Here is a 22272-nt window from a genome sequence, read left to right on the forward strand (position 1 = left end):
AGGAATTTCTAGGAGGGTATGTTTTAAGTTTCCTCCCTTCAGGAGAAGTCCAACAAAAGAAAACAAGTAAACAAACAAATGAAACAGACAAACAAACAAAAATACAGTATTTTTTTTTTAAGATTGCAGAGCTTATTACTAGAAGATGTAAAGCTGGAATACCACTTCCAATATAATGCTTCCTTTAAGATTAATTTTAAATCGGCCCTATAAAATATGTGGATACATAATACATACTACTCTTTTTAAATTTAACAGTGTGCCCACTCATTTATTTTGAAAGATAAACAGTTCTTCCAAGGCTCTGACCTCCAGTGCCAGGCTTCTCTCTAGTGGAGATTCATTCTTTACAGCTGTAATTTAAAGGATGGAGTGGGCATAAAGGTCAATGGAGCTTGTTAATCAATGATCATCAAAACCACAATCAACCTTTGAGTAACTATAAAAAGCTGACTTGATAAACTCTAAACTACCATAGAAGACTTAATTGCAAAATAACAGGAAATAAGAAAACTGATCGGTAACATTGGTGTGTAGGTGATGTAGCTATGGTCTTACTTCATTCTTTGTTTTATTTTTAGAAAAGAGCCTTTTGTACTTATAGAAAACAGAGCTTTTGTTGGCAGGAGTTAATGGTGACACCTAGGTTAAAATGTTACATTTTATTTTAGGAATTAAGGTGTCAAATGCAGTGTTACCACCAAGGATAGTACTGGCTTCCTATACCCTAAGGTTGACTGATATTAAAAGTAAACATTAAATTGCTGCCTTGAAATAAAGTAATTTATAAATATGTATTCCTAGTTGCTTTAAACACAACCAAATTTCATCTTTTGAATAATGTTGTCTTTTGCTGGATATATTTTTAACATTTGAATTGCAGCTTCCCCTCCCTCCATCATCTTCGAGTTTCTGCCTCTCCCCTCCCCTCCTCCTGTATCCACAACACCTCTCCTTCTCCTCAGAAAAGGGCAGGAGGCCTCTCATGGCTATCAATCAGCCTTAGCATATTATGTTGCAGTAAGACTAGGTCCATCTTCTTCTATTCAGTCTGGACAAGGCAACAAGGTTAGGCAAAAGAGATTCTAAGACAGGCAATGTAGTCAGAGGCAGGTCCTACTCCCACCCACTTTAGGAGTCTCACATAAAGGCACAGATGTACAAGTGTTACATATGTGCAGAGGGCATTGGTCCATCCCATGCATGTTTTCTGGCTGGTAGTGTAGTCTCTGTGAGCCCCTATGGGCCCAAGTTAGCTAATTCTGTAGATTTTCTTGTCCTGTTCTTGACCCGTCTGACTTCTTCAATCCTTCCTCCCCATCTTCCACAGGATACCCCAAACTCTGTTCAATGTTTAGCTGTTGGTCTCTGCATCAGTTTCTATCAGTTGCTGGGCAAAACCTCTCTGATAACAGTTACCCTAGCTCCTGTTTTCAAGTATAGCATAATATCATTAATAGTATCAGGGGTAGGTTCTTCCCCCTTGCATGGGGCTCAAGCTTGTCCAGTCATTGCTTGGCCATTCCCTCAAATTTTGCTCTATTTTTTACCCCTGCTATCCTGTAGGCAGAACAAATGATGAGTCTAAGGTTTAGTGGCTGGGTTGGTGCCCCAATTCCTCCATTAGAAGTCTTGCCTGGTTATAGGATATGGGTGGTTCAGGCTCAGTATCCCCCATTGCTAGGAGTTTCACCTATGGTCAGTCTCAGAGATTCCGGGGTATTTCCACTGTCCTAGATTTCAAGCTCATTCTGGAGATATGCCCACCCAAATCTAGTTGTGTCTCCTAGTACTTTCTCCCTCTGTCCTCCACATACCTTATCCCTCCAGTTCCCATCCCAGCCCTCCCCCACCCAGTCCCCTACCTCTGTCTTTTTTTTTTTCTTTATTTACATGTAACTTTCTCCATTCCCAGTTTCCCCTCCAAAAAAAAAATCTGTCTTTCTTGATATCTAATTTATTTTGCCTTCTCAGTGAGATTCAAGCATCCTTCCTTGGGTCTTCCTTGTTGCTTAGTGTCTTTAGGTCTATGTTTGGTAGAATAGTTATCTTGTACTTTATGACTAATATCCACTTATAAGTGAGTACAAAAATATCTTCCTGGGTCTAGGTTACTTTTCTAGTTCCATCCATATATCTGCAAATTCTATGATGTTACTGTTTTTAATGTCAGAGTAATATTCCATTATATAAATGTACCACATTTTCTTTATCCGCTCTTCAGTCAGGGACAGCTAGTTTGTTTCCCATTTCTTTCTATTATGAACAAACCTGCTGTGAACATAGTTGAGCAAGTGTTCTTGTGGTAGGATGAAACATTCTGTGGGTGTATGCCCAAGTTTGGTATTGCTGTGTCTTGAGGTAGATCTAGTCGCAATATCCTGAGAAACTGCCAAATTGACTTCCAAAGCGGTTGTACAACTTTGAACTCCTACCTGAAATGGAGGAGTGCTCCTATTGCTCCACATCCTTGCCAGTATGTGCTGTCATTTAAGTTTTTGATCATAGCCATTCATTAGGCATAAGGTGGAATCTCATAATCATTTTATTTGCATTTCTTTCATGGCTAAATGCTTCTTAGGCAACAGATTTCTCTATCTAGAATTATTGGTTTAGCACTGTACCCTATTTTTAATTGGGTTACTTGGTTTGTTGATGTCTGGTTTCTTGAGTTATTTCTATATTTTAAATGTCAGCTCTCTGTCAGATATGGAGTTGGTGAAAATGTTTTAACCATTCTCTCAGCTGTCATTTTGTCCTTTTGACAGTGTCTTCTGCCTTACAGAATCTTTTTGGGTTCATGAGGTAACATTTATTAATTATTGATCTTAGTGCCTGAGCTAAGATTTTTATAAATACTATTTTTGAGTAATTCTGAGTTAGGTCAATGGAGTGATCATTCAGACCATTCATTGCCAACAGATTTTTTTTGTGTACTATCATCTGTGTACCCTAGAATATTTCAGAATATTTTTTGAGGTTCCTACTCTTCTCTCATCCACCTCTGTCTTTATATCACTTAGCACTTCTGATTAGCACCCTAAGAATTCTGGCAACACATTGTGAGTCTTTAGGGGGATGAATATTATGGAAGATAAAGAGGGAGATGATTTAATTAAAATTCATCAAAAGATTCATTATCACATTTAAAGTAATATTAACAACTTAATACTTTTGTTTTTCCATCAGAAATTGAACATTTCATTTCAGGATTTGGGGGACCATGACCAAGTTGAAAATTTTAACAGGATTCTTAGAAGACTGATTCGAGTTGAAACCCTTTGGTTGGTGGATAATTCACTCATTGATTTAAGCGCCATAAGACTGCCAAGGTACTAGTGACCATTCTGAATTTAATATTTGGTCCTTGGATATATGAGCTTTGTATACAGAAAATATACTTCAATTTACAAAGGTTTTAGGAAGGATCAGTTGTGCTAAATCTAAAATAAACCCAAAAATGTTTATGTCAAAATATCATACTTCAGAATGAAAAATCTGTTTTCTTCCAAATTGATAGTTATTTTTTAACCAACTTTTGGCATAACAACTTGTAATCATGGAATCTATGGAATCTGTGAGTGGAAAATCTTGCCATTTTTCTTGTCTTGTGAACTGGAAAACATATTTCTATTATGTATATGTAATGGTTGTAATTTTTACTTAGTTGTAGTTATTCAACACTTAAATGACAATATTCTATAAAGTTGGTAACAAGAATATTGTCTTAAAGGTTACATAATATAGACATCAAGATTGTTATCCTGGAGACAGAAACAAATAAAAGATTGAAGATAATATTTTATGAGAAAATTTTTTTTTGCATGGACCCTTTAAAAGATGCCAAATGCCTATTGTAAACACCATTCTGAGTTTCTGGTCACTGTTAGGTAAGAACAGTACTTGCAGAGAGCATCTATCAGCTCCATCAGGCAGAATGGATGGGTGGGATGAGCTTCAGAAATCCATAAAAGGCAGGGTGAAGTCTTCAGGAGTTGAATAGAAGAGTGATATGATTAGCTTTGTTGTCACTTTGACACACCTGTAAAGAGGGGATTTCAACTGAATAACTGCCTTCATCACATTGGTCTGTTGGCATGTCTGCCCAGCAATTTTTTGATTACTATTTGATGTGTAAAACCTCATCTCACTGAGAGCAATCCCATGCCTATGCAGGTTGGCCTGGCTATAAAGAAAAGCAGCTGAACATAAATGTGAGGGTAATACAGTAAATATCATTCATCCATGGTTTCTGCTCCAAGACCTGATCTTGGGTTTCCCTGGTGATGGTCTATAACCAGTAAGCTAAAGAAATCCTTTCCTCCTGAAGTTACTTTTGTCATGGTGTCTATCACAGCAGCAGAAAGCAAATGAAAATAGTCAGGAAAGAAACAGAGACTCAACATAAAAGGAAAGTAAATCCCAGAGCAATTAAGATGGGTCTCTGATTGTGGGTTGACAAGGCTACAGAAACATACTGGCAACACCGTATGGGAGAAAAGAAACAGCTGGGGAGATGTAAAGTAGGCCAGAATATACAAAGTGTAGATTTATATATCACCACATTCAGGCATTTTCAAAATGTGCTTCTATTCATTTTTTAAAATGAATTTAAAAGAACACAAAATATTTTAAAGAAAATTTATGATGTTAACACCTGCATACACACACAAACACTCAGCACCAACTTATTTATTGACTTTGGTGATTTAATTGGCTCATTAACATAGAAGAGATACATAGCTGTATATTGCCAATATTCATGGATATAAACATGCAGCAAAAGCAATTGGATGGTCATAGAGATTCAGAGAATATTTAGAACACTGAACTAGAAAAGTTTGACTTGGAGTATTGAATATATATATATATATGTATTTTGATGCTTTCTAAATGGATTTTCTTCATCTTTATTCCTTTAAGAGAGGACACATAATACAGAGTTTTACAAGTGTAATTCACATTTTACATCTTCCAAATTGTTATATCAAAGAAGAAAAATAAGATCCATATATATATCCATAGCTACCTCTTCTTTATCAGAAAAGCTTTGCTTCTGTCCTCTAGGAGTTCGCTTGTCTCTGTCATATCTCTGCTGCCTGAAGCCGTCTGGAATGGAGTTATTCTAGGTGATTGTGTGATGAGTCAGGATGGGAAGACAGAGAGGGAATATATGACTGATCACTGTGGAGGGAACTGACTTCAGAAGAGAATGGAAACAGAGCAGAGCAGCAGAAAGTGCTGGCTGAGTTTACAATTAAAAAATGCCAAGGCCCTGAATTGGTAAAAAGCTGACACCAAAAGTTATTAAAGATATCATTAGGCTATGTAAAGTGTATATGGAATTGAACTAGCAGAAGAACAAAGATATTACAAATACAGAGGGAAGGGTGGATTTGGAGGGTTTCTTTTGGTTTTATGCCTCTAGGTTTCCTTCGGTTGTTGCACCTTATTTACCAATAACAGTTCTCATATCAAATTCAGTGCACTGCTTCTTTCTTGTGGTATTAAATGCAACTTATTCATAAAGAATGTATTTTTCCTTAAGAAAGTATACTAGAGACAGATTCTTAAATTATTCCTCCATCATCACAGTCTCATACAATTATGATTTTAAGGCAAGGATATAGGGAAACATTAAATATCAGAAAATACATTGAACTTAAATGTCTAACATACTTTTATTTTCTTAAGGGTACTATGTATATTTCTTTTCCATATAAATCAAGATTTACATCTGATTTAAAATGCTATTTTCTCATAGATTTTTCTAAGTACACAAAAGCAAGAACAACAACCTTATTACTTAGGGGCAATACACTTCACAAGTTGAGTTTCTTTGTATACACTTTTTTTCTTTTTTTTTTTTTTACTGGGGAAATGGTATGGAAGTAGTCACTTTTTCAAGGTGTATGCAGCATTCAACACCCATTAAACACATGGGATGACAAGGCAGACGCATGTGTATAGCAGGCTTATGATCTACTCATCCAGTTCTCTCCAGTGGTGAACACAGCTCATGATTTGTAAACTTCCTTTGTGGTAATTCTAACTGTCACTCTCTGGCATGGCCATGATCTTACTTAGCAGGACTGGAAGGTGGTATCAGATTTGGTAATTCACTGCCCACTTTAGAAGGAGGCCTATTATTTTCTGAATGGAAATGGAGGAACAATGGATCTGGGGGAGAGGAGGGAGGGAAGGCTGAAGTTCTCATATATTGTATGAGAGAAGAATAAAGATTTTTACAAAGGGTGAATAATACAACGTATGTTGTCTCCAGCTGCAGAATTTTAAATATGAACAAAAACTATCTAACATCTTTCAAACAACTACCAAAGATACCTCAGATACAACATTTATCACTGGCTGAAAACTACATTGAAACATTGGCTGGCCTCTCCAGTTTACGGTGCACACCACTGGTATCCCTTACCTTGAAGAGGAACCCTTGTGAATTTCACCAAAACTACAGGAAGCAGTAAGGCTCGACTGTCTGGGTTACCTTTTGCTGGATAGTGAATTGTTAGCTATATTGTATGTTGTTCCTCTCTTGTTTACATCCTCTTAGCAAAGATTAGTTCTTCATTTTATGAATCTATGTGTATGCCTGAGTACACATTTGTACACCATCTGCATGTAGGTGCCTGAGGTGTGTGTGTGTGTGTGTGTGTGTGTATACACATACATAATTTTGGGGTAAAGTGTATCTTGTCAGATCTTAGTGTATACATGTTTTCTTTTTCCAGTTCGTCAAACAAAGCACACTTTTCTGTGATCTACAGCCCAAGGCTTTATTTGTCTTGGCCAAAGAGTTGTTTTTCTTTTAGGCACTTTAAATTTATATTAATGTTTCCCATATTTCTACTTTTATACTGTTTGGTATTTTGATAATTCTTGTTTGTTTTTCTATTCTCTAGTGTTGTGGGTTCCTTCCTGGGACTTTATGGATGCATCTATTTTTGCCATCAGTGTTTTGAATTCCTTCAATTATCTTCTTCATTGCTTGATTATTTAGCATGTCTTTCTTTTGTTTGTGTTAACCATGACACAATTTCCTCTTTCCTTTAGTTACAAAAGGTATTGTGACAGGACACATAAATATAGGTGCCAGCTATTTTTTTTTCAGAAATTATAATATATTATTTCATTCTTTGGAGCCTTTAAAGTCTTAAGAATGGCGCTGTTCTGGTGGATTTACCTTTATATGTGAATTAATGATTCCCTCTTGCAGCTTGCAATATTCTTTGCTCTGTATAGCTACTATAAGTTGATGTAGATGAATATTTAATGGTCTTATTATTCCCAGTGTTTCCTGTTTCTGGATGGTCACTCATTTTTCTAGATTTGAGAGAGATTGATTCTGTCATGATTTTATTGAATATACATTTTGTGTTGCTGTCTTATACATTTCCTCTACCTTTCATGGTCAGTGCTGTCTTCTAATGGTATTACATCCCTCTCTCATGCTTGTTTCTTCTTATTGTTTTATTGTTAATGCTGTTCTAATTTATCTACCTGTTCTCTAAGCCCTGATATTTTATATTCTACTTAATTCATCCCTTTGGCAATGCTTTTCACTAAGGTTTTTATTTGACTTACTGTAATTTTCATTTCCAAAATTTACATTGACTATTTTTTTTTGGTATTTTAAAATCTCAATTGGATTTTGTTTTCATATTCTAAATTGACCTTTTTCTTTCATTCAGTTGTTTCATTCAGTCATTTTCTTTGAAGTAGTTCAGGAATATAATTAAGTTCCTTTGCTTAGAATGAAAAATGATGGGTATTAATGCTTTACTTGAATGCATGTACATGTATTGTGTGTATGCCTATGTCTACAGAGGCCACAATATGATGTCAGATCTCTTGGAACCTGAGTTATAGGCAATTGTAGGCATCCGAATGTGGTTGCTAAGAACTGAAATCCAATCTTTTGTAATAGCACCATGTACCTTTAACCACTGAACAGTGTCTCTAGCGCCCTCATTTTTCATTTAGTTGAACATTCTTATAGCCATTCTTTAGAAGTCTTGTCTGGGATTTCCATTAACTTATTGTCATTAGAATTCATTAATATTGAATTGGTAATTTTCAAAGAAATCCTGTTGTCTTGATTTTGGGCAGGGTTCTTACATTCTTGTGCTGGGATTTGTTAATGTGTGCTGATCTCTTTGGTTACATTATTTTAATCAACCATTTTTTTTAAAGTCAATGAATGTGACTAGATTATTGTTGGATTTTATTGTTATACCACCCCACCACCACTGCATTGAAGGTGCAGCTCAACAACTAAATTCTCAGCCCATGTGTTAAGAAAAAGTGGCACCATCTCTAACCATAAGCAGGAGTATAATATTAACTACAGAAGCAACCACACCTGCAGGAGAAGCCCTTGCAGCTCAAGTGTTCTCGGTTCGCCATGCCTTTTCTCCCTTTCTGGTAGTCTTCACATTTTAAATTCTCCTCTGACTTTTAATTCAGGTCATCTCAATATGGCTATATTATTCTCTGGGTCTCATGGTCATAATAAATTGAGAAGCAGCTTTGGGGCTGGAGATGTGGTTGTGCCAAGTTTTTTTTTTTTTTTTTTAAAACACATCCTTGGAAGATAGATTTATCAAAATCTAGTTTAAGATTAGCTTAGGGTAGTAGACTGTGAAGCTGAACAGGTGGCCCTGGGTAATTTTCCAGTGTCTGATTCACATAGTTTATGACACTATCATTGAATCTTCTGTTTTTAATGATATGGATTCCAAAGATTTTTCCTTTTCCATTAATTTGTGCGTCCAGAGTGAGGGCCCTATTAAAGGTGTTTTTTCCCCTTCTCTACCGATTTGTTCAGAGCTCTAACTTATAACTTACTAATTCCTTTATAAATCAAACACTCTATATCTCTATATTTGATCTATTCTCTAACAATCAGTTGTTGAGTGTGAGTCTTCCTCGCCTTTCCAAGTATCTTGTCTTCCTTTTGAAGTTACAGATCAGAGTGCTTTCAACTTCATAGGGTCATATGCAAGCATTGTTTTCCCTCACTCACTGTCTCCATTTGATCTTTGTAATGGGACTTTTTAATATATGCAAAGAAATTTCATTTTGCTTCCAAATTTGATATATTTTGTCTCAAATGTTTAAAATATACCATATCTTTAGCTTTTCTCTAAATATATATTTCCAAAAGGTTTTATAAGATTAACATATATTTTCTACCCTCTAATTTTATTTTCGTGATGATCCATGAGCAACACATACAAAGAAGTAATTGATTATGTCTGCTGCAGTGACTGAATGAACTTAAAATCTGCGAAGGAAGAAATGATTTTATTATTTTGTCACTGCTGGGAACACCCCTAATGATGTTATTGGAATTTAAATAGACTTAGGTTGCATACTAAGCAAATGCTTACTAAGATAGATGATAGTTCAATAGATAAAAAGAAGATAGTTGATAGATAAATCAGTGGATGGCTAGGTAATAGATAGATAGATAGATAGATACATAGATAGATAGATAGATAGATAGATAGATAGATAGATAGATAGATAGATAGAATAAATCTACAGCTAATTCTGTATGGTCTTCCTATGGAACTTGAAAAGATAAATAAATGAATTCTAATCTTATATTTGTGACCATATGACTATAGACCAACTTATCCCTCAACTAATTCTTTTCTACTAAGGGTCAAATCATCTCTGGGGACAGTCTAATCTCATTCTCTGATGGGAGCCCTTTGCAGACATCAAGATTCAATAACAGATGTGGTTCTTCCTATCTTCCCTTCTCATAATTGCCAATTTTCCCATAATAGCAAAACAGCTTTATGTAAAGTTATATCGTCTGACTCTTGCTGTACAATGACAAATTCTCAAAATCTGAATTCTAATTTGTGTTGTTACTACATGAATCTCATTATTGCAGTCATCTCCCCTATGACTGTAGTTGGAAAGCAAAATTTTAAATTGCTTTTACAAGGCAGTGAGAACTGGCAGCATAGTGACTTTAATATTGAGCTAATATTTAATCATAATAATGTTTTGAAGCTTAAAACAATATTTTCTCAATTCAGGGGAGGCTTATGCAGACATTTCAACATCATTCATAAGAAACTCATTCTTAGACATAAGGATAACTTAATTCTATGATATTTTAGTTTTGTTAATATGTGCGGTTTTATAAAGCATTTTGGAGCTATCTCAAGTCACTTTATTTCCTCCAGAACACAGATTACAGTAAGAACATTAAGACTGTCTGAAGTCTGATATGCCCTGACGTTTCACCATAATTCTGTCTTCAGAATTCATGATGTGGTATAGTCAGATGAGAATAAGTCTTTTCTGTTTTCCAGTATTAATTCTATTGAATTGGGTCTGAGATGGATGTACACTGACTTTTAAGCTACAAAAGGCATGTTGTGTTGACTTGCATACTTGGGTGATTTGGATAGATGAAGTGGTTTAAACATATAAAGAAAGGATTTAAGCTTCCACTCATGCTGAGTTGATAAGAGAGAGTTTCAAGTCCACCTAAATTTGACTTGAGTTACCAACTCAGTTATCCCCACTTTGAAGATAATACACCATTTATTTATCATTTAGTTATTCATATCAAGGATTTGGGCAAAACTCTAGAGATCCTTGACACCCTGTTTGTAATTATTTTGTATGTAGCTTCTCTGGGATTCTGTTGCCTAGAATTACGACTTTTCTTGTTTCTCCCCATGTTCAGATCAGCATGATTCTAAAGAGAAAAGACTGAGATGGAAGGTCATCCAACTTCCAGGATATGCTTATTTAACATAAGCTAAATTCTCTGCCACTTTTCAGAAGCCAGTGTTTATTTTCATCATAGCTTTGTGTTTTGAAACTTTGGGTGGTGATGGAGTCTCCTGAGCTAAGTCTGAACACTGGCCCCTGAGGACTTAGATTTTAATTCTTCTCTGGCCAAGATTGAGACACGTAGAAAATTAGACTCAGCTTGATAAACATGCTGTGAGGACTACATGAAATAATGTGCAGAATATATTTTTGTAGCTCAGAAAAGCAGGCACTGGACAACAGGAAGTCATAAGCAGGTCAGCAGCACCATTAGGTGATGGGTTTAGGATCTTCCATTTCATTGCGAAGGCCATAGATTCCACTTGCTTGAAGTCTAAGAATTCCCAAATGTAGGGGGTCTGTCCTCTTGAAGGAAGGCACTGCCTTGTAACAGTTCTCTGTATATGATGACTATTTTAATATACTGATCAGAGGGATCTCTTTTGACCTTGAAATTGGCTTTCTAAATTTGAAATATGACAGACAGAAGAACTTTCTGTCAAGACAAAATAGCTTACAGAATATATTTCTCACCCTGCTTTCATTCCTCTCAGCTCTCACTAAATAGCACTGCCTTCCTGAAAGCCTCACTGAACTTTTAAATTTATAACAGGCACATTTGCCCTCAGAGACCCATTTGTTCCTTGTAGCTCATTGGTTGAATCCAGTCACTGATTTTTTTTTTCTTAGAGGGTTTTATGAAAACCAGACTTAGTTCTCTTATAAAAACAGATTGAATTCTGTATCACTTCTCTGATCAATGTTTATACCTTCTGAAAGATCTATTAGATGCAAGAGAGGACAGACTATGCCCAGGTCATTAGCTCAAGGAATGAACAATGATTTGTTTTAACCCCTCTTCAAGATATAAAGAGCAGAATAAAGTGACAGCCATGCACCCTTTCTTATTTGAATAGGTCAAATACATTTATTCATAAAGTAAGTAAAATAAAATTCTTTGTTCAATAAACTTATTCAATTTTTGTTTTGTTTTGTTTTAGAGTGTTTTCGTGTTTGCCAAACTTAAAGATTCTTGATGGGATCTTGAAGTTGCCAGAAGATTATTCCCCTCCAGAACATAATATCTTTTCCAAAAGTAAAGCATATTATATACTATATGAATTTATATTTACACATATATACATGTGTAATATATACATATCCAGTATTTATTCTGCCTTAAAATCATGGTAGGAGAATATTTCCTTAATAGACCATTTCCTGGACAGGGATATAACCTAGCATGAATCTAGGTTCATGCTCTATGATCAATTTCCCAACACTGTACAAATAAAGGATCATTTAATATACTGTTGGCTGTATTATGGTTGCACTTGCTCACCTTGGCCCCTGTAGAGCAAAATCTAACAGAAACAATATAGAAAACTGTGAGTGTTGTGGTAATGTCTCTGCAAAACATGTCTTTCCAAATCACAATACCATGTATCGTATTGATTTCTGCTCCAAGTTTCGATGTCACAGGGTTGATTGCATTACTTGTCACATATCCACATGCTTTCTCTGAAACAGGCATTTATTTCCCTTTCTGTTGAAGTCTCCCACAAGTGAGATAAAGATTGTGTTATAGATCACCTACAGGTAGAAATTTAACGACCAAGTTTGCATTTTGTTACATTTTTTGAAAAAGCTGTATTACCCCAGTGAATAACTAGGAAGATAGAAGTTGCTTCCAATTCTTAGGGAAATGGATGGATCTGGAGAATGTTATCCTGAGTGAGGTAACCCAATCACAAAAGAACACACATGGTAAGCACTCTCTGATAAGTGAATATTAGCCCAGAAGATCGGAATACACGAAGTACAATCCACAAACCACAAGAAACTCAAGAAAAAGGAAGACCCAAGTGTGGATACTTTGATCCTTCTTAAAAAGGTGAACATAATACCTATGGAAGGAGTTGCAGAGATAAACTATGGAGCAGAGACTGAAGGAAGAACAATCCAGAGACAGCTCCACCTGGGAATCCTTCCCATATTCAATCATCAAAACCAGACACTATTATGGATGCCGGCAAGTGCTGGCTGACAGGAGCCTGATATAGCTGTCTCCTGGGAGGCTCTGACAGTACCCAACTAATACAGAAGTAGAGGCTCACAGCCATCCATTGGACTGAGCTTAGGATTCCCAATGAAGGAGCTAGAGAAAGGACCCAAGGAGCTGAAGGATTTGCAACCCCTTAGGACAAACAACAATATGAACTAACAAGTAACCTCAGAGCTCCCAGGGACTAAACCACCGATCAAAGAGTACACATGGTGGGACTCATGACTCCAGCAGCATATATAGCAGAGGATGGCCAAGTCAGTCATCAATGGGAGGAGAGGTCCTTGGTCCTGTGAAGGTTCTGTGCCCCAGTGTAGGGGAATGCCAGGGCCAGGAAGCAGGAAAGGGTGGGTTGGTGAGCATGGGGAGGGGAAAGAGAACAGGGTTTTTTAATTTAATTTTATTTTTATTTTTTTTCAGAGGGGAAACTGGGAAAGGAGATATCATATGACATGTAAATAAAGAAAATATATAATAAAAATGTTTTATATGGAAAAAAATCAAGTAAAGTACTGCCTTGGAAACATTTCCAAGGATGACTGCATTTACTATTGGGAAGGATTAAGAAGCTTAAGTCTGAGAATTCTTTAAGTGGTATTTTAAATACCATCCACTTTGATAATTTGATAGTCTCCCTGAAGACTAATTTCTGTGCAGTTAACAGGTACATAGAAGAATGTTTACAGTGGTATTATCCACAACTTCCCCAAATAGAAACATCCAGAATGTTCTTGGAGAATAGAAGGGGTAGATAGTGCTACATCTCTATAATTGTCTCCTGATCCATTATAGTATAGATGCATTGTGCAAGCCTTATGTTGGATAGTGGGATTTATATTGTAATGCTAATTGTTTAGAAGTAGATAACTTGACAGACATTTGCTGGGATCTTTGAAGATAGCAAATAGAGTCTGAGATAAAAGCTGTGGGAATTAAATTCTTGGTGTTATTTTCTTCTTTTCTCATGTGGCTACTTTAAGCATCTCAGTGCTGAGAATTTACTGAGCTGCACATTTCACTCATGTGCTATTCATTGTATAAATATTTCACAAGTAAAATCTAAATTAATGAGGAAAGGAAAGAGAACATTTTTTAACCCTATATTATTCTCCTTATCTTCGAATTGGAGATAATGTCTTTTTACAGGTCCAGATTACCAGATGAGGCATTGAGCAGATCCCTACTTGTAACTCAGTGGGTCTGCTGCCTTATAGCATCACTCAGAATCATGAGGAATTTGGACATGCAGAGTCAGCCTTGGATGACAGCAGTCTTGATCATGATTCTGATGTGATTGACTCCTTACATCAAAAATATCAATCATGTTTTGTATTTACTATGTTACTTGTAAAAGTTGTTAAAGAACTAAAATAGTTTTTGTCTTCAGGCAAAATTGTGAAATTGATAATTCCACCTGACACAGGCACAAACTTGTTATTCTAAGTTTTATTCTGTGCAAACGTAACATTTTCCTGTTTGCCTGAGTTTCAGAAGAGTACTTAATTATGCAAATGTCATCATCATTAAATCAACTTTTGATAGGCTTAAGCATTCACAGAATTTATATTTCATAATTTAATGCTATGCAGCTAATTAATTAGTTAACTGAAAAGACAGTATACTCTCTCTCTCTATTCCTTGTGGCTGAACATGTTATAGTAGACTGATCATTTGAAGTTGTATAAAGGTCAGAATGTTTTACATTTAAATAAACATATTTTACAAAATTAAAACATACATAAATAAAAAGCTGCTTCCAGGGTCTGGCATGACTGTGGTAAGGGATAAAACCATCATCATTCTTAGGGAAGATGTACATAGACAAAGAAGAATTTTATAATGCTTTACTGTAGACTTACTTTTACCACTGAATGGCTCCATAAATTTAGGGACTGAAACATACCTTACTAATGATGTGTTTCCTTTCATAGCACAGAAAGCATTCGAAATCTTAAGTGCACACATGCGACCACTACAGGAAACCCTTAGTGCCTGCCATAACTTAAAGGTAGGATGTAATTTTAGGTGTTTCAGTAAAATTAATTGAAAAACTGTCTTTGGAGTAGTCATGTTGGAAAATTTAAAACTGTTATAAGAACACTGGAAATCGAGTATGGTGGGGGAACCAGGAAGTAATATTTTATTACTTACACTAGTTTGAATTGGGTTTTCTGCTACACCTGGGAAAAACATAGCTGGCAAGGAAATCATGGGTTTCATACATGGAAAATAAAAGGTGCAGGATTATTGTATTTATCTCTTAGAAAAAATGGCTAAACTTTCTAGTCTTAGATTTTTCAAAAGCTACTTTAATTATGATTGTTTAACTCTTCACCATCCCTTCAAGACCGCCACCCAACAGAGGTAGGGGAAAAGGAATGTTAATATGAAACCAGGGTTGTGAACCTGTTTAGAAATAGTTTTTTGGCGGGGGCAATTACAAACATCAGCAGCAATCCAGTCCACTCAGAAAACATCAAACATAAATCAGTAGGTATCTTGATCCAGAAAAAAAAAAAAATGCAAGGCTCCACCTCTCTGCAGGAGTCAGGAAAAGCAGCATCAAGAAGTAGCTGGAATACTATCAGAAGTTCTTTGGTGCATTTCTCTCTCTGAAGTCACAGCTAAGATCAATGAGGAAAGCATGTTGAATCAATACAAGAGAGTCAGCAAAGACCAGGCTCAGTAATGCCTGACAAAGATCAGCGAAGAATTTATGCTCTAAGCCTAAATTCTAGCCCCATGTTCAATGCTCCATTTGTAACTGTGGGCTTTTCTACCCTCTGTCCCAGTTCCACAACTAATGACTCTGAAACTTATTACTTATGAATAAATGTCTAGGCCAGAAACTTGGGCATATTCCTGAACTAGCTCATATCTTAATTAACCCATTTATTCTATTTTGAGTGCCACATGGCTGGTTACCTCTCCTTGGTTTCATATGTCTGTCTTCTCAGAGTTCTGGGTGAATCTCTTTCCCCTCCTGACTCTGTCCTCTCTCCCTATCTGAACTCCTACCTTCTATTTTCTGCCTCAGCTAATAGGCCATCAGCTTTTATTGACAGCTAATGCTTCCATACAGTAAACAAGGGAGTCTCTCTACATGTCTGCCTCCCAGAACTTCCAAGTTCTCTCTTAAATGTATCAATTGTTATACTAAGTCCTCTTAGAATTTCACATTTTGTCTTTTTTTTATTTATTTAGATATTTTCTTTATTTACATGTAAATTTCTCCATTCCCAATTTCCCCTCCAAAAAACAAAGAAACAAACAAAAACAACAAAAATAAACCCCTGTTGCCTCCCCCTCCCCATGCCTGCCACCCCGCCCTCTCTCACTTTCTGGCCCTGGCATTCCCCTACACTGGGGCACAGAACCTTCACAGGGCTGAGGTCCTCTCCTCCTATTGATGATCGAATTTGCAATCCTCTACTATACACATGCTGCCTGAACAATCAGACTCCTCCATGTGCAGTCCTTGGTTGGTGGTTGAGACCCTGGGAGCTCTGAGGGTGCTACTTAGTTCATATTGTTGTTGTTTGTCCTAAGGGGCTGCAAACCCCTCAGCTCCATTGGTCCTTTCTCTAATTCCTTCACATTTTGTCTTTTATTATAATAAAACCAGAAGTAGTTACACTGGGATTCCAGGGGGTTGGGAGAACAGCCATGGGATGTGAACTGAAAAGAACCAAAGCAATAAATAGACTATGGTGGTTTGAAAGAGACATCCCCGTAGATTCAGGCATTTGAATACTGGCACCTAATTGATGGAGCTGCTTTGGGTAGGATTAGAAGGTATAGCCCTCCTTGGGGAGATCTTTGACGTTTAAAAGCCACATGTCATTCCCAGTGTGCTGTAGCTTCTTGCTTGCAGTTTACGACATGAGCTCTCAGTTGTTCTTGCCACCATGGCCACCGCTATGATTCCCTGCCATGATGGAATCTTATTAATCTCAAACTATAGACCCAATAAACATTTTCTCCTCTAAATTTCTTTGGTCATGGTGTTTTACCACAACTATAAAAAAGTAACCAATACAAAGACTGTAGTTTTCTTGAATTTGTTTAAGGCATAGACAGTGAAATGTGAAAGATTCCCAAAATAAGTCTTCTGTATAAAAATTTGAATACTGAGAGTAAACATATTTGGTTCTCTTAGGAGGCATCTATTTCAGTTATTACTTCTTTCTACAATAGAAACAATGTAAGTTGTTGCTTATTATTATACTACCAAATGACAGTGATGAATTGGAAGCATTTAAAGGCTAATTACAGAGATGAAATGAGTTTCTGATTAGTTTTAGTGCTCTGGGACAAGCAAGCAAATTTTTGAATCACTGTAAGTACATACTTTTGTATTTTAAGAAAAGAAATAGTCTATGGTTTTTGTTTAGAACCTCTGAAAGGTCACATCAAAACATTCACACTACTTTACAAAATGCCTTGTGAGACTTGTGGCTAATACAATCATTTTTTCTGTAATGTGTTAGTGTCCTTGAACAAGGCATGCTCCATGTCATACTTTCCTTTACATTTCAAATTCTTTACAATGTTTTACAGTATACATGTTTCTTAAGAGGTAAAGACATCTTTTTTATGATTGTGTGTGTAAGATGTGTTTGGTGTATTAATGATATGCATATAACTTGTATGAATGGTATATATATGGTATTCTATGTGATATGTAAATATATGTTTGATATGTCTATTATGTGTCTATGAGTTGATAATAATTGTGTAATATGTGGTGGTAAGTGTTTATGTATTAGATGTGCACATATGAATGTAAGTATATGTGTTTGCATATATATATGTATATATATATATATATACACACTTTCAGGTGTCAGTGTGCCATGCTGATTATCATGATGCTGTAAAAGGACAACCTTGGATATAGGGTTCATGTTTTACCATGTTTGAGACAAGGCATCCTCTCCATAACTGCATATTCCACTCCCCATCTTCCAGAGGACCCTTTGGACTACCACACCACTTTACCTTGTCTAGATTTACATTGCTTTGGGGAACCTGAACTCAGGTATTCATGCTTGTTTCATAAGGATTGTACATATTGAGCCATCTTCAAAGCCTCATTCATCTTTATTATTCTTTATATATCTTAAATAACTAAGTGGGAATCTCAGTAAGTGTCATGTAGACAGGTAAAATTTGATTATGTCTTCATGAAAAAAAAATTGATTTCTAGCCCTGGAAAAACATCAATCATATTTTAAAGCCTAAAGTAATAAAAGGCATAGTATTTAGCAGAGGGTAGCCTTGTCTGGCATCAATGGGAGGAGAAAGCCTTTGGTCCTGGGAAAGCTCGATGTCCCAGTGTAGTGGAATGCTAGGGCAGGGAGGCAGGAATGTGTGGGGGAGTGGGAGAGCACCCTCACAGAAGTAGAGAGAGGGTGGATGGGATAGGGAGTTTCCAGAGGGAAAACCGGGAAAGGGGATACCATTTGAAATGTAAATAAATAAAATATCCAATTAAAAAAAACTCAGAATTTTTAATTTGTATGAGGCAGATGATATTAACCTTTGACTCGCTCTGACCTACTTTTCACCTCTTTCCATGACCAAATAAGACCAATAGTCCTGCCCGAATTGTTCCTTTCCTGATAACCAAGGACAGGGAAGTACTGCTTGGATTCTCATTAACACAGATAAGGAATTTATAGTTGAAAATTTGAAGAGGGCCTTGAGGTTTTGCTTTCCCTAATACCCTTCCATCCACTCAATGACAAACAGTTCAGATAACTGCTTTATTTATCTGTCTGCTGGTCAGTCCTTCTCCCTCTGTCCCTTTTAAGGTCATGCCCTCTCCCCTTCCAGTCCTCTCTGATGATACATGGAATACGTACACTGGACAGAGAGGTTGGGGGGTGGCTGTGGCAGGTGGTCTTAGCTGAAGGCTAAACTAAATGAACAAAAACATTTCTACTTACTTCTTTCCTTATTTATGTATTTTCCTGAGCTTAGAGAATGTATCTCTTTGTTTGAGAGAATAGGTATTTTTGAAATATCAGATGTAGGCTTATTATTACGACAGAAGCATATCTTATTTTGGATTGAGTTCTATTAAATCTCAACACAATTTACTAGATTTACTGACTCTGGGGAGAGAAAACACAATTTGTAATAAGATGCATTTTGTTTAGCTGGTTATCATTACCATGGTTTATCTCTACTCAGAGAACTGGGGAGGTATTTTTCTAGAAAAGTCGTCTGGTTCTCTTCAGTACTCTAGCCATATATTATTTTAATATCATGTTGCTATTGCTCAGTCTCAATAGAGTTTGTCCTTTCATACAAAACACAAATGTGCTTATAGATATATACTGCACATTAATAGTTTTCCTAAATCTTAAGTAAATCTTCCAGGTATCAGGCATTTAGCTGTTAAACCTGATGATGCAGAGTCTGGTGCATAGATGTTAAGAATGGCAATATGCTTTAGTTGCATTTTTTCCTCTGAAGCATATATAGTATCCTTCTCTATCTCTTCTGATTAGTTTTGGTTTGAAGTCTATTTTATCTAATATTAAAATAGATATATTGACTTGTTTATTTTTTCCTTTGTATTAATATTCTCCCACATAATACATCTCAACTACAGCCTCCCCTCTCTCTACTCCTTCCAGTACCCCCTACGTACTTCCCATCTCCCCAAGATATGCTGTGCCTCCATTTCCCTTCAGAAAAGAGCAGGTTTCCCAGGGATATCAACTGAGAACAGGGCAGAATAAGATGCACTAAGCCTAAGCACAAACCCTCATATCAAGGCTGGATATGAGCCAACCCAATAGAAGAATAAGGTTCTCAAAAGCAGGCAAAAGAGTAGAGAGATCACACTCCCATTGTTAGGAGTCCCACAAAAACTGCAAGCTAAACCACAACAAAGGACCTGGTCCAACCACAAGGAGTCTGATTGCTGCTTCAGCCTCTGGAATTTCCTTAGAGCCCTGCTTAGTTGATTTGGTGGGCTGCATTCTCCTGATATCCTTGACCCATCTGGTTCCTACCATCTTTTGTCTTCCTCAGATTCCATGATCTTGGCTTTAATTCTGGTGATGGGTCTCTGTATCTATTCCCATTTGTTGCTGGATGAAGCCTTTCTGATGACTTTTGGGCTACAAGTACAGCAGAATATGATTAGGAATCGTTTCATTGATTCTGATTGTATGTTTTGTCAGTCATGTTTGGTTCCACCCCAGGTCTCTGGACAATCTAGCTTCTGGTTCATAGCTAGTCAGGCAATCTTGGTTATGGGCTCCCCCTCCTGGGGTGTGCCTCAAGTTAGATCAGTCATTGCCTATACTTACAGCTTTAAGTTACCATTATCCAACACATCTTGCCCACAGGACAGGTTGTGGGTGAAAGGTTTTGTGACTGAGATGTGTCTCAGCCCCATCACTGGAAGTTTGCCTGGTTATAGATGATGAGTAGTAAGGCTCAATTACTAGGAGTCCACCATAGAGTTACCTTCAAAGGGTTCCAGGAAGTTTCTACTGCACAGATTTCCACACAGCCTCCCAAATGCCCCCCAATTACAATTACAGCCACCTCTTCTTAAATTCTTTCCTTCTGTCCTTTTCTATACCCTCCAATCTGTCCCCCACTTGCTTAAGTTCATTTTGTTAGAATTTCCTTTTGTCTATTTGCTCACCCCAAAGTAATGTGTATTCTTGATATTAAAGTGTGTTTCATGGATATAGCAAAAGGTTGGATTCTGCTTTTTCCTTCTGTTCTGTTAGTATGTGTCTTTTTTTTTTTCATTTTTTTTTGTTTTGTTTTCCAAGACAGGATTTCTCTGTGTATCCTTGGCTGTCCTGGAACTCACTCTGTAGACCAGGCTGGCCTCCAACTCAGAAATCCGCCTGCTTTTGCCTCCCAAGTGCTGGAATTAAAGGCATGCGCCACCACCGTCTGGCTTTTTTTTTTTTTCATTTTTAACATAATATTTTTATTGATTATTTGGGAATTTCACATAATGCATCCTGATCACCTTTATTTTCCAGGCCTCCCAAGTCTGCTTCTCCACCATTATGTCCTTATTTCTTTAAAAAGAAAAAAAAAGATAAAAAATGTCCAATTTGTGTTGTCATTGGAGCATGGTCAAAGTCCTGGTGGCCAGCCCTTAAAGAAAAGTAAGATCTTACGCAACCTGATCCCTATCAGTAACCCTCTATTGTGGAGGGCTCAATACTTCAGCAGCAACATCACAATTTTTAGAGTGCTCTTCAGTGGTGTCCTGTCTAGGTTGTTACTTTAGAGGGGAAGGGGGGGGGTAGGAGTTGTCACAGAAATCTTCTATATTTCTCTTTCTCAAGTGTGAGACAATAGTCATGATTCCACTGCAGAAGAAGCAACCTTTTCTGTTAGAGTCAGCAGGAACATGGATCATGGACTTCCATGTAGCAACAACATGGACCATAAACTTCCACAAGGCTTCTGGAGTTAGCTCATACTACAGACCTCAGCATGGTTCTGGGAGCAGTACGGGCCACAGACACTAATATAGTCCCTGGTGGCATCCTAGCCCCTGAACATCAGCACAGTCCCCAACTGCAGTAAATCCAGACATAGTCCCTGTCAGGAGCACAGGCCATAGACATCGACATAGCCTCAGGTGGTAGCCAGGCTATTCACATCTGCACTCCCTAACTTCCCTACTCTAAGCACAGCCAGCCCCTAGACATTAACATGGCCTCAGGTGGCATTGTAGACCATGGCCATCTGCATGGCCTTTGGTGATGACACAGTCTACAGACATCTACATGGTCCCTGGCTACAGCAGTACCATGGACCCAGACATGGCCTCTGGAGGCAGAACGGGCCATGGACATCAACACAGAGTTGTGCCACAGCTCAGGCTATAGACACCAACCCAGTCACTGGTAGCAGTACAGACCACAGACATTGTATGGCCCTCAGTAGTACATGGGTCATAGTCATCAGGATGGCCCATTTCTGCAGAGGACTACAGACTCATTCATTGCCAGTATGGCCCACAGGCACCAACATGGTCATGTGTACTGCCAGAGACTGTGGACATCTACCTGGCCTTCAATGATAACATGGAGCATACAGGCCACATAAACCATACCAGGTCCGTGGACCCAGACATGGCCCCCTGGTGGCAGCATGACCCACAGATGTCAATGTGGGCTCAGGTAGTAATCTAGATCATGTACATCCATTGCAAATTTGTGACACTGGAAACTGTAGCACATAACTTAGCATCTCTCTCTCTCTCTCTCTCTCTCTCTCTCTCTCTCTCTCTCTCTCTCTCTCTCTTTCTCTCTCTTTTTTCTCTGCCTCTCCCCTTTCCCTTTCTCTCTCTCTGTCCATGTATATAGTGTGTATATATTTGAATTAGC

At 37.3% G+C, this 22272-nt stretch overlaps 1 protein-coding gene across 1 annotated transcript in view; it reads left to right on the forward strand.

Annotated features, from left to right (window-relative positions):
- The window catches only part of LOC116094384, a 52474-nt gene that overhangs the window by 25371 nt on the left and 4831 nt on the right, over positions 1-22272 (forward strand). The window contains exons 5-8 of the mRNA XM_031376188.1: positions 3190-3332; positions 6284-6481; positions 11823-11917; positions 19934-20071. Of these exons, the coding sequence (XP_031232048.1) occupies positions 3190-3332; positions 6284-6481; positions 11823-11917; positions 19934-20071 (574 nt within the window). The remainder of the gene's footprint in view (positions 1-3189; positions 3333-6283; positions 6482-11822; positions 11918-19933; positions 20072-22272) is intronic.

The sequence above is a fragment of the Mastomys coucha genome, unplaced genomic scaffold, assembly GCF_008632895.1.
Source record: "Mastomys coucha isolate ucsf_1 unplaced genomic scaffold, UCSF_Mcou_1 pScaffold16, whole genome shotgun sequence".
Classification (NCBI taxonomy): Eukaryota; Metazoa; Chordata; class Mammalia; order Rodentia; family Muridae; genus Mastomys; species Mastomys coucha.